This window comes from Ictidomys tridecemlineatus, chromosome 3 (assembly GCF_052094955.1).
Source record: "Ictidomys tridecemlineatus isolate mIctTri1 chromosome 3, mIctTri1.hap1, whole genome shotgun sequence".
NCBI classification, from domain to species: Eukaryota; Metazoa; Chordata; class Mammalia; order Rodentia; family Sciuridae; genus Ictidomys; species Ictidomys tridecemlineatus.
Window position 1 is genome coordinate 204,384,073 of NC_135479.1, and position 13,547 is coordinate 204,397,619.

General features: G+C 44.2%; 1 protein-coding gene across 5 annotated transcripts in view; it reads right to left on the reverse strand.

Annotated features, from left to right (window-relative positions):
• Nucleotides 1-13,547, reverse strand: part of Tiam1 (TIAM Rac1 associated GEF 1) — a 359,774-nt gene that overhangs the window by 115,294 nt on the left and 230,933 nt on the right. For all 5 annotated transcript variants that reach the window (XM_078044523.1, XM_078044519.1, XM_078044520.1 and 2 more), the window contains one exon: nt 7,368-8,341. In XM_078044523.1, coding sequence (XP_077900649.1) covers nt 7,368-8,330 — 963 coding nt within the window. In that variant the 5' untranslated portion in view covers nt 8,331-8,341. The remainder of the gene's footprint in view (nt 1-7,367; nt 8,342-13,547) is intronic.

Consider the following 13,547-nt stretch of genomic DNA (forward strand, 5'->3'; position numbering starts at 1 on the left):
TAAAAGGAAATGGTGACACCATCTACACTGTGAATTAGTAACTATTGGGCATTAACACTAACCATTGTCCTGTCTGATTTGCTAGAAACAGGAAGCCAGCTCTATTTTCCCTTTTCTTGCTTTCCCAAGGCAAAATCTCCATAACCTTTTCTGTTTCCAACACCCATTCCTCCTTCTCTAATGATTCCCAATGGGAGTGACTCACAGTTTCTCTCAATCCAACCACTGAAACTGAAATCCTTGCTGTTACTAAAAAAGGGACTCCAAAGTTAAGTTGGCAAAGGCTTGAAATGTTGCTTCAGGTAACTTCTAACTGGAGAGTGGTTTATGTCCAAGTCAAATGAATCATCTTTTCTCTCCCTTCATCTGTTTTTTCCATGGATGTGCTTTTCCCTGGTAATCACCATTCCTCTGCTTCCTAACCCACCATATGTCACACTTCCAATCCCTCTGTGTCCTCCCCTGGAGCCACATCCTTGGTTCAGCAATGAGTTCTCTGTTCTCACTACCTGCCTTCTACTAATCCACCCCACACAACACAGCCAGAGAAGCCTTCCAAGTACAAGAAGAAAACCCTCCCCAAAAGCCCAGCATGGGAGCTTGAGCTCTGCATGCACCTCGGCACCAGTGACACTGAAGGACTCATTCCAGAGCATTCCTCTTTGCTCTCGGGAGCAGTCATGCTCCTCCTTTTCTGCACCTTCTCTTTCCCTCCTCCAATGGCCACGTCAACTTCTCCTAAACATCTCCTCTCCCCATCCCCAGTTCTACTTCGTCCCACGAGGCTCTTTGCTTTTGCTCAAATGTGTGAGGTGCCCTCCTACTATATAAATCTTCAGCCTCCTTCCTCCTTTCCTTCAAGTCCCAGCCTCGTCTGCCCTTCCCCAAAGGCCCACCCTGAGCACCCTACCTGGAACTGCCCCCCCCCGCCCCCCACCCTCCCACGGCCCCTTGCTCTTCCTTCCACTGCACACGTCTTACTTGTGGTGCTGTCTGTTTTCCGCCACACACCCCCATCTCAGCACAACTAGCTCCGTGAGTTCAGGGATCTTTTCTCGTTGACACATCCCAAGTGCCAAGAATAGCACCTGGCATGGGGTAGGCACTTTAAAAATAATTGTTGAATGAACTAACTGCTGCTCATTTCCCACCACAATCTCAAAACAAGGAAAACAGTTTCTCATGGAAAACATTTTAGTTTGATTTAAAGGTTTAGTCATCGCCAAGCACAGCTCACGCGCAACCAAAGTTGCGATGACAAATTAGTCCTAACTGTAAAGCTTAAATTTGCAACGCTCAAGCCGTCCAGTTTTATTATGTCTTGTACGGATGCAACCGGAATTCATTTAAATATCTGTCTTCCTTTCTTTCTTTCTTGAAAGTAAGAGAGATAAGTTAGCGGGCTATCTTATGACCTGGGCAAGATATTCTGCCAATGGGTGACCCAAGTGACAAAGTGAAAAGCCTGTCAGGTGTTTCCTAAGTTCTCCACTGGGCTCCATGGAGACCCTGTCAGCCCCTCATAGCAGGCTGGTTTCATGGTCCTATCCAAGAGGGTCTCGAGTTCCTGCTCAGAGGGCTCTGAACTTCAGGCACCAGTTATGCTACAAAACCAACACTTACACCTTGTGACACAATTTGAGTTGAGGGGCACAGACTTTCCTTGACTTGTGTACTAAATTCAAAAATTTGATTTTTAAAAGACTGAACTTTCTCAAACTGTTAGCATAAATGGGCAGTTCTTGGGTAGGAGCCGGAGTCCTTAAGATACTTGCAGAGAATCCCTAACACCTTGCTTTGCCAACTACCTGGGTAAGGAGCAAACCTTGCTCATCTAGTCCAGCCAAACAACATATTGCAAGCCAGCGGACACACAGCAGACACAGGCACTAACAACAGCTCCTGGGAAGAGGGGCCACAGAGATCACAAAAGTACACAACAGTGCCTCTCATTCCATGCCATTTCTTGTAAATTTTAGAGAATAATAAAACAATATCTTAAAAGATATCTATGTGAGGGCTGGGGTTGTAGCTCAGTGGTAGAGCGCCTGCCTCGCAAGCATGAGGCTCTGGGTTCGATCCTTAGCACCATATAAAATAAATAAATAAATAAAAATAAAGATACTGTGTCCATCTACAACTAAAAATATATTTTTTTTAAAAAAGATATTTATGTGAACATCTAATGTTCATTTAAAATGAATCAATAAGCATTTTTTACGTTTCTATTTCAATTACTATGGTGATAAATATCTACAGATATAACTTGCATAAACAGAAGCTTCTTGGAGCCCAAAATGCTTTAAAAAAAAAAAAATGGTCTGAAAACTGCTGACATAAGTTATCTCTCAACTACCTACCTACCCACCCACACCCCCGAAAAAGATCTTGGCAAAAGAGACAGCTATTCTTGTTGAAAATGGATGGGCTTGTTTTCAAAATAAGAATCTCACTGCTTAATTTACATGCCAGAAAAAGAAAGATAAAGAGGGAGGCACAAAATAGCAAAGAGGGGAAAGGCATTGAACAGAAATAGAGGAAGAAAAGGAAGAGAGGGATTATTTAAAAATTGATTTCACATGAAAATACTTTGTTTCATGAAAAAATAATGTGAGGCTCTTAACTAGAAAGCTCTAGGAGGACTTGAGACCCCCGGGCCCCCTGAGTTGTTATACAAAAGGGTGGTCCATGTGTTTTTCTCAGGAAAAGGTCCAAATCCTTTAGCCAGTTCTCAAAGCAATCTACGACAAAAGCTAAGAATCACTTGGATGTGGATGCCAAGTTTCAGCTCGGGAAACAAACTTATTTCTGAGCCATTTCAGATAAGTTGTCAAACAAAACAAAATTTTAAAAAATAAACACAATTTCGGGGAGGAACTCAAGATCCTCTTCTGCTAACGCTGCACCCTTTGTCCTGTTCAACTGGGTCACAGGCAGATCAAAGAAAGCTAGCACGTGGTGTGGCTTCTTCTAGAGCTGTCCTGGTCATTTCTCCTCATAACCACTGTTTCAGGTGACAGGAGTGGACAGGAGCTTCCTTTTCAGCCCACAAGTCCATTCTTGTTTCTAAACCAGAGTTGAAAATATTGATCTTAAAGTCTAAGGACAAAGGAAGATGCCGCCATGTGGGGTATCCTTTGGGGAAAAGACAGCCAGCACAGAGCCAGAAGTCCTGCATTTTAGTACAGTTGGGAAACCTTGTCACCTGGTCTCTTTTGAACCCTTTCTCCTCTGGAAAGCAATGGGGCTGGGTGGAGAGGTAACCCATGAGCTCCCTCCGAGGAGCTGGTGACAGGAAATCAGGCTGACGTGAGTCCCTAAGCTCTGGTTGAGAGCTCTGCCTTATCCCATTCCCACTCCATACAATGGTGGGCAGCATTTCTAGGAATGCTGAATGAAGTGTTGGAAACTGTGGTCTGTCACACTCACAAACCTAATCCCAAGGATCATATCCTGGCTCACGTTCCCTTGCAACTCTCCCAAGACTGCGTCTCCTTGAGACAGGCTCAATGCAGCTGGACCTCATTCTTCCATCTCCCAAGTGGATGAATGAAGCTCTCCTCACCAATCTCTAAGCCAAATCTTCCCTTGGAAACTCAAAACCTGGCTGCATGAGGGTTGCACCATCAGATGGCATTGTTTTATTCCAACTCACTCTTTGAAAGTCTCAGAGCTACAGAACAGCTGGGCTCTGAAACATTAAGTCAGACTCCACCATCACAACTAATAAGCACTGTTTACTGAGCATCCGTATTTAGTGCAACAAACGGTGCTGCAAGTTCTCCACTCATTCCCTCCTGGAGTCCTTCCATCAGCTTCCTTTAAGGGGCACTGAGATCCATGGAGGTTAAATAACCAAGCAGAAACAGGCTCAGACTCCCAGGCTCATATATCCTGACACCTTCTTAGTTGCACAACATCAGGCTTCCCTGTCCTCTCTCTGTAACCAAAGAAATACAAAGAGAGCCAAGTTCAGGCCAAAAGACCAATTAGTCATCAATTAAAGCCAAGAGGCAACCTGTTATATGCTTTTACAGAAATCAATACAAGTAAATTCTGCTTCAAACAGTATGATGTTTTACTCACACAGACTTACATACATGGTGTGTGTGTGTGTGTGTGTGTGTAAAAACACACACACACACACACATAAACACAAACACACAAAATGCACACAAGGTCAGATACATGGTTAAACAAAGAACTGTGTACCAGACACTGTGGCACATAATACACACCACTTTAAAGACCTAAATATGAACTCAAGGGTGATCACAACCCACTAACACATCCAACTACTGAACAAATACAAAAACAGTTAGAAGAGCCAAAAACTCTTTTTTGATCATTTTTGAATCAAATCAAATTGTTCACATTATTTTGGATACAATGTATTTTCTCCAGGCTGAGAGGCCATGCTCTTGGGCCAAATGTTTGCCAGGGATGTTCTCAGAGGGGAGTAAGATTGCTTTTAGGACTTGAAGGGATTCAACTACATCACCAGAGCAGACAAGGAGACTTTAATATCTATGATTCAAGCTCATTGGAGAGGTCCCTTAGGTCAAAAACTTAAAAAAAAAAAAAATAAAAAAGAATGCTTTTCAAGGGAGCTTCCACACCCACTGTCTCTTAAAATACACTGTTTGGAACACAGTGGGCTCAAACTTAGACTAGGAAATGTGGGAGGATGGATAGTGTTGTGCATAATTCTGTGGTTTGTTTCAAGTCATTAAAGATCCTTGCTCAACATATAAAGTCAATACGAAAATAATACTTCCGTTCATTTTATAGGCTCGGCAAAAGGCTGCCAAGCATGCTATCCCACTAGGTGCTCCTAATGGCCCTGTTGGAGGCCGGTGTCAATCTTACTGGGCAGAGAAGGATCCCCAAGATGGAATGACTTGCTCAAGGTCACCCAGTGGGTAAGCAGTGGAGCCAGGATGCAAATTGTCCTTCTTAGGATTCCTAGTCCATTGCACTTTGCATTACATTAAGCACTGACTTATGAGACACTATACTTAGATGATCTCACTCCCATATATTAACAATTTTAGAAGGCGGCAAGCCAAGGAATGGAGAAGTCATACAGCAATTACACATGAGAACAGTCAGTGGGACCGGATCTAGAAGGGGAACTGCCTAGCTTTGCCCCTCTTTCATGGGCACTCATGACTAAAAGGCTCACATCCCCATCAGCCAGGTGGGTATGGGGGCAAGCAGAGGTCTGGCCGTCCCCAACTTAGAAACATAGAGATAGGGACAGCCGGATACCCCTCTTAAATCTTACACAGAGCAGGTGCTAACTTAGCATTGCTCCAGGTAAAAGTGAAAGGCGAAGGTGATGTCCCAGCTTTAACAGACTATGTCACTGTGCCCTTCCCTAATCCTAAGGCCAGGGATGCCAATCTGACAAAGCCTTCAAGACGGCCCTTCAGCACCTGTCAGGGGACTTTTTAATAGGTTCCCCATCTCCATGACCTCTCAGGAGTCACCCTTGCAGGGTAGGCAAGGGACCACAGGGGCTTATCCTGTCAATTCTGTCATTATAGTCTCAATTCAGAAAAGAGCTGGGTTAAAATTCAGGCAGTGCCTCCAGATATAAGCTTCATATTCAGTTGGGGTTTTTTAAATATTTTTTTTAGTAGTCAATGGACTTTTATTTATTTATATACATGGTACTGAGAACCAAACCAGTACCTCACACATGCTAAGCAAGAGCTCCCCCACTGCGCCACAACCCCAGCCCCCATGCTGAGTTTTCTGAACCTCAGGTTCACCCTTTTTATCAACTTCATTTCTTAGACAGAAGATTTGGATACAAACACCAAACTACCCTGGGTCTATCCGGCCACACAGCACCGCTAACAAGGATGGGAAGTACAAATCTAGCAAGTTCTCCCTGCCTGCTTTCCTGAACAACCAGTCACTACACTTTACAATCGATCTTGTTCCATTTTCCCTGAAGGTCATTTTTACCCTCCTCCTTCTCCTTTTCACTGTGCTGGAGATCAAATCCAGGGCCTCATGTATGCTAGGCCAACGCTTTACCACTGGGCTCCACTCCAAACCCTGGCATCCCCACTTTGATAGAGGAATAAACTAAGTCTTCAAGACAGTGAATACCTGGCCCAAAGTTACCCAGGTAAGATGAGGTAAAGCCAGGAATGTGGCTTGGACACCATCAGCAACACTCGTCCACATGAAGACATGGTCTAAGACGTTCATTTAGCTCCCCCAGGCCTTTCACTATTTGCCTATTCTATTTAGACCCCTGTGCCAACAGACTTGTAGCTCTGAAAGCCTAGTGCCACCCCTACTGTGCACGGCAGGTGCTGACTGCAGTGGTCTCTGCTGCTCACCCAATGACCAACCTGAAGCACAATCGACATGTCACTTCCCCCAACCTCAACATAATCCCAAATTCCCTGAACTCTCCCACGAGGAAAAATAGTACCAGAAAGTGACCAAAATGTACAGGATTGCTTGATATTATCTAATATTAAGTAACATTGCCAACTAAGCTAGCAGGTCCTCCTTTTTCATTAGTACACTTCTTAAATCTTTTAATAATGTGTCCACACCCACTGTCTTATGTACTAGACCCCAAAGCAGGGCAGTTGAGCATCCTTATCCCATTTTTCCAAAGAACAACTAGAAGTCAGGGTTTGCCCAAGGTCAAACAAGTTGGCTGCAAAGGAGGATCTGGAACCCACCCATGTTATTCCTTCCGCTACACCTCCCTCCAGAGATGGGGCTGGCCAGCATCGCAAGGAACAGGAAATTGAAATGGCTCCTGGTAAGACAGCAAGCCTGCCAGCCCCAGAGAGAAGTTGTCAAGTGACCAGAGCCCGCCCTGAATTAAAGATCCCTCTTCAAATGAGCTGCCTTCAAACAAATTCCCACCTGCTGCAGTGAAGACATAAGCTCTAAAGCCTACAAAGCACCATGCCTATTTGTCCACGGAAAGGACCAAGCTAAAAGACAGCTCACACTGGTGGGATGCTGCTGAAAAAGTGAGTTGAAAGGCAGTTTCCCAGTTTGAACTTGTCAGCTTCATTCTCATTCCTAACACATCACACACACACACACACACACACACACACACACACACACACCAACACACGCAGGCACCCACACACAGACACATGCACACACACAGAAGCATACATATACACACTTTCCAAAATCTCCACCCCTTATCCACAGAGCTACAGAAAGGTGAAGCGGAAGCCACTCTAGGACAGTAGGCACCAAGCAAACAGGGGGAAGCCCAATTTAAAAGGTGGGAAATTCCTAAGAGCAAAATCATGCACTTCAAGAGTCATGCACGGGTTCCCAAATATTGAAACAGATTTCAATCGCTTTACCTGAGTTGTTTTGGCTCTTCTGCCTTGCATGCTGTTGCTATGGTTAATTTGTGGGTTGGTGGCACCTTCCGAAAGACAGTGAGATTTCCTACAGGGAAGTGTGTTATAATTACTGTACGGAGCAGTCTCTTCGGCAGCAGCTGGTGGCATCTTATGGTTTGCAAGATCAGGAATATCAGACACCAAATTCCGACAATAGCCTGCAAATTTGCTCCTCGGTCCCCCGTTTGCCGTCACCCCAGAGTTTTTCTGAGCATACAAGTCATCCAGGGAATTGGCACGCTGACAGGTGCTGAGCTGCCGGGGACTCGCCTGTGTTTCCATCCCCCGAGCCTCCTCGCAGTCCTTCTCTTCCGCGGAACCCAAGATTTCTTCGTTGCTTGTTAAATGTTCTTGGCTCAGATCAGAGAGTGAGAATTCCAGGCTGTCCTCCCGCCAGATGTCTGCAGATTTGGAGCGTTTCTTCTTAAAGCTCACAGTCTCCATGAAAGTGGGCCCGTTGGATGTAAAGGGATGCTGCCTCCTGTCTCCCTCAGCCAAGTACGTAGCGTCATCCCCGTAAAGCCTGCTCTCCTCCGAGTCTGGCATGCTTTGCACGGAGGCTGCGGTGAGGACGATGCTGCTGTCTACGCTGGGTGTGACAGAAGAGTCGGTGTAAGACACGGGTCTCAAGCCCATATCTACTCGGTCCACCCAAATGGGGCTCCCGAAGTCCTCTAGGGTGCCTTCCTGGGAGAAGGGTTCCAAGCCATTTTCGGCCAGGGACTGGGGGATGCTCGGGGTGCTGCTGGATCGGGTGCTCACTTCCGAGTTCCTGTGGATCACCTTTCCCGAGGAGGCGTGCCTGGTCCGCCGCGTCTTGTGCGACAGGCGCAGCGAGCGCGACGTGTGCTTGCGCCCCAAGCTGGCATGCTTTTCTCCGTAAAAGTCATGGTCTACATTCTGACTTTCTGCGTTTCCCATGGTTTTATGGTCTGCAGCAAAGGGGGAGGGGGAACAGAGGGGATAACTGAGTTACTTTTAGAATGGGTTTAGAGTCCGACACAGCTCGCAGGGCGGGCAAACACCTTGGCTTGGCGGGGGAAGGTAATGAACAACCCAACTTCTTACATGCCCCGGGGCAGTTCTGTGGACTTTTACCTGGTTGCGGATGAGAACTAGCATCATCTGCTGAGGTTGTCCCTGGAGATGTGAAAGGTGCCTAAGAAGGATCCTTAGAGTGTTAGATTAGTCCCCAGAGGGCAGATGCCCAAGGACATCGAGAGTGCCTCTTTTATACACCTGGCAACTCCTCTATTCCTAAATCCACGATTATATGCCAAAAGTTCTACTCCTATAATAAGTTGAAAACCCTAAAGTTCAAACCAATGTATCTACCCAAGGAGTATTTTTCTGTTTGGAATTAGGTATGTATTCCAAAGCAAACAAAAAAAAAAATCAGAGGTGTGGGCTGGGGCTGTAGCTCAGCGGTAGAGCATTTGCCTAATGTGTGAATCCTTGGGTTCGAGACCCAGCGCCACACGAATAAATAAAATGAAGGTATTGTGTGGAGTGGAGGTAGGGATGGGTAAAACGAAATAAAAAACCCTGTTCAGCATCAGACTAATGGGTTTAGTTCTGGGAGCAAATCCAACCTGCAAACATGAATCTGGTACAGAGTGCCCTGCAAACAGAAATTCCCATTATAAAACCACTAAATATCATCCAGTCTGTCTTTTGGGGCTATCCAGGTCAACTCAAATCCCTCCTTACTGTTTTCCAAGTCTCTGTTGCTGACCCAATAGCACAATTCTGTTATAAAAAGCAGCGAAGAAGAAAGTCTCCAAAGCTCAACAACCATGACTCTACTTAGCTTCTTCTCCTTGCTCCACAGGTCTGTCCCTCCACAGCAAATACACTCAAGAAAATACGTGAACACAGTGGGAAGGAAAGAGGGAAGATAGAGAGGAGGAGGACATATCTCTGAACTCGTTATTTTAACCAGCTACATGACTGCTCACTTATTTACTAAGCACCTACCACGTTCAAGAAGCCAGAGACAAAGCAGAGACACATTCCTCATTCTCATGAAACTGATAATCAGCCAGGGGAGGAAAAGCAATAAACAAGAAAGTAAAAGGCACAAGAACTTGCCGTGACCACTGCAGAGAGAGCAAAACACATTGGACGATAACATACCTTCATACTGGTTCAGGAATCACTCTGGAATTCCACTACTCAGTCTAAATGCTGTTTAAGGTCTCACTGTACATCTTTACTGAAATAAAATTTATGGCAAGAGGGAGGGAAAACCTCCCCTTACTGTTCCAGTGAGTTCAGAGGTAATTCATAAAGACACCAGATGTTAAGTTATTCCTCTGCTGGAATAGTCCCTACTAGGCCACACATCGTAGGATTCTCAGAGGGAATTTTCCAAAAAAGAGAATCTCCCTTTTGGTAGCAGCAAGTACATTTCAAAGCAATATGTTCACGCTTCTCTGGCTAGTATGTTTAAGAAGCAAAGGAAAAAAACTCATTATAGAAAAAAATGAAAAAAATCAACTGTCCACCTGTGACCACTGATGTTTATCTTAACTCCTAAGACAAGCATGGGCCACATTTGTCTTTTTACAAATCAAGCAAATAAATACACATTTCCATAACACTAAAGGCCAGGAGCGATTTCTTAGAGTTCTTGATTTTTCAAATGTATAAATTAAGATGTCTACATATGGCTATGTAACTATGTTTTGCCAATAAATAATAAAAGAATAAATGATAGAGCCCCATTCTGAGAATCACATTCAAAAGGGGAGATGGCTCGGGCAGTAGCTCCGTGGTAGTGAATACATGCATGGCCCTGGGTTCAATCCCCAACTCCGCCACACACATCCCCCAAAGAAAAGAGGAAAAAATAATGGTGAGATACATTGATTGAAAGAATGGGCAAATCTGTCACCTCAAACTTGCTCAGATTTACCCTCCTCAAGCACACATACATATCAAAAGTTTGCTAATATAAATTGACAGACATGTTTTCAACAACTTTCTGGTTGGGTTCATTTCTGCCAACAGAAAACTAATCAAGTTAAAAGCCTCAGAAGAGGTTTCCTTGGGAAATGGCCCCAACCCTCAAGAATTACAGCACTCCATGCATCACACTGACGGGTCTGCTATATTAATAGCATTTTTAGTAGCAAGAGTCTTTTCAGGCAGCCAAGGTAGGAAGGACGCCACTTTCATCTTCAGAACTAGAATTTCGAGACGAACGCCAAATCTCCTAAATCCTTACCAAGAGAGATTCTCAGGGGATGACCTAAGTAGAGTGAGCCTTAAGTTTAAAGCCACAAAACTTAAGAAAAATAAGTTTCTAGGGGGCTGCAGAAATACCTCTTAATTTGAAAGCTTTTCCTGAAAGGTTAGGGAAAGGTCCAGGAGGGGCATCCATAGGGGGCTCCGAAATAACATACACATGAAAATATTTTTATAGATTGCTAATGGTCCCAGGTAGTTTTCACATTCCGGGGGTAATTGGAGGTAGTGAACAAAATTTTAATGCAAGAAAACTTTCAGTATTTAAACCTCGAGTTTGACTTCTAGACTTTTCTTTTTCATCTGTGCTCTACCTTCAGGCTTTACTGGCCTACCTCAGGGCCCTCCTTGCTCATGCTCCTCCCTCTGACTGGAGCCCTCATCCTGTCCAGCATCTGCCTGGCTCATTCCCAAGTTCATCCACCCAAATGTCACCTTGTGAGGAGACCTTTCCTGGCCTGGCCTCTCTAAGGTGACAGCATCTCCTGCAGAAAACAACCCTTCTTATCCCTCCACTTCTGTTTTCTTCCTTAGCCTGTATGATAACACACAATATAGTTTGGTGACTTGTCTTTTTTTATTTTCTATTCTTCCCCACCAGAACTAAGCTTCAGGAGGGCTGAAAATTTGACTTGTCTTGTTTCCTGCTGCATCCTCAGTGGCTGAAACTCAGCCTGAAAAGTAGTAGGTGCTCAATGAAAAAAAAAAAAAAAAAACCCTGGGTGAATGAATGCCAAAATGTACTTCAATGGCCTGACGGGTTCGTATTTGCTCACTGTGTTCCTCACCCTGCCTCCTGTCACCTGAGGGGAAATTAAGGATTTGCTCCGGTCTGGTTCCACTGAATGCCTGCCTTCAGTTCCTCTCTCCCACCTTCTTCTGGAGCTGCCTTGCAGAAGCCTGGGATCAGGCTAAGGGTTGAGAGGCCACCCCTCCCCAGAATCAGGGTGGCTAGGGCAGAACTATCAGCCCCAAGACAATCTAAGGGAAATGAGGGGATGGACACATCGGCATGATAAGCAGAGGTGACATCGAAAGTGGCAGGGGATCAGAAGGTTGAGAGATCACAGAGAAGTCTGAGGGTCAGAGACCAAGGATCGGAGGGTGAGCGTGTCTCTGCCGAGCTCATCAGCCCCAGGATCTCTCTATTCCAGTGGTGAATTAAACTTTTTTGTGAGTAATTACACTACATGTAGTTTTTAAATCCCATCAAATTCAATACACAGAGAAGGAGCTACAAAGCCCCGTAGGGAACTTTATCCATATGCACAGACATCGATTAGTCAGGGTGTTTCACACGTACACCAGGTAGGAGGTGATTTCTCAGGATGTTTCAGCCTTATGTGGTGAAATGATGGAGAACTATACACACACATCGAAACAATGTCAAATTCCTGACTATGGCATTTACTATCATTATGCAAGATGCAAACACAAGGAGAAAACTGGGTGATGGTTACCCCTTCTGTAAAAAATTTCTTTGAATCTATAACTATTTTGAAATAAAAAATTTAAAACAAACCCACCAAGTCTTAATGAACTGCCATATTCTGACCAAATGAAATGTCAGTTAAAAAGTAAGGATTCTTCCTGAAAAGTACATGGATCACACATCTGCTCCCACCCTCCACCCCTGCCCTTTCTTTTTGGCTAAAAAGAACTGAAAAAGAAAATCCTCTGGTACTGTGTGTAAGTCCACACACAGCCCAGACTCATTCTTCAGATACCCAGAACATTCGAATGTAATTCCCATGAATCGAACAATAAGAAATACTTATTTATTGAACACTTTCTAGTGAATTGCTATCAGGAAATATAAAGCAAACATACACTGATGGTCCACAATGAGTTGATTACCTGGGGATAGAGCTTTTGTCTTAATAAATTGGTGAACGAAAATGAATTGTTAATATCTAGCACCAGCGGTATGGACTAAACTACCCTGGCCTATCTCACCTCCAATAGCTGCAACTAAAAATGCTAGACAAAATGTAAACAAAAGCAGACAGATGGAGGAGAGAGAGTCAAAACTCAAAGAGCCACTCTTACAATGGTAGCTTCTTACCCAAGCTTGCTCCAAGGGTGGACACCAGTATAGCTATGGAACAAGAAGCAAAACCATCAGGACAAGCCCTGTTGTTCTGCCTAGAAGAAGTGAGAAAGATCCCAGCAAGCCAGACACCTGGATGTCAGAGAAAAGAGAACTGATAGAAAAAAAAAAAAATCCTCTGGTGCTGTGTGTAAGTCCACACACAGCCCAGACTCATTCTTCAGATACCAAGAAAATTTAATCAATTCCCAAGGATAAAGACAGTAGAAGCCAACTCCAAAGTGGCCTAGAAATGGAATTATCAACACAGACTTTTAAAGCAGTTGTTATAACTGTGCTCCCTGAATAAAGGTAAACACTCTTGAAATAAATGAAACACTGAACTGCTTGCAATGTCTATGAAGATCATTGTGAATGTCAATGATGACGCATGAGTAGAGAAACAGAACACATATGAAAAAGAAAGGTAACATACAAAGTTTGGGTCATAAGTAGAAGCCTGTATATGAGCCCATAGGCCTTTTCTTAACTTAAGAAAATCATTTGGGAATCTATTAGCCATGATGGAATGTTCCCGCCTACAAAAAAACTTGAACTTGGAAAAGTTTGAGCTATCATTTATATTAGGGAATAAAAAGGTAAGCCGTATACGATCCCAGATGTAACATGTGTGCTACATTTTCCAAATCAATCTAATGTTTTATTTTCTCAGTACTGCATGAGAAAACATCCCAATAAATAGGAAGCCGCCTCACAGGTCAAAGTTGCAGGCACAGAGAGCAAAGGAAAATCCTCCAAGAGCAGATTGTTGAGGGGGAGAAGCGGGAGGAAAAGAAAAA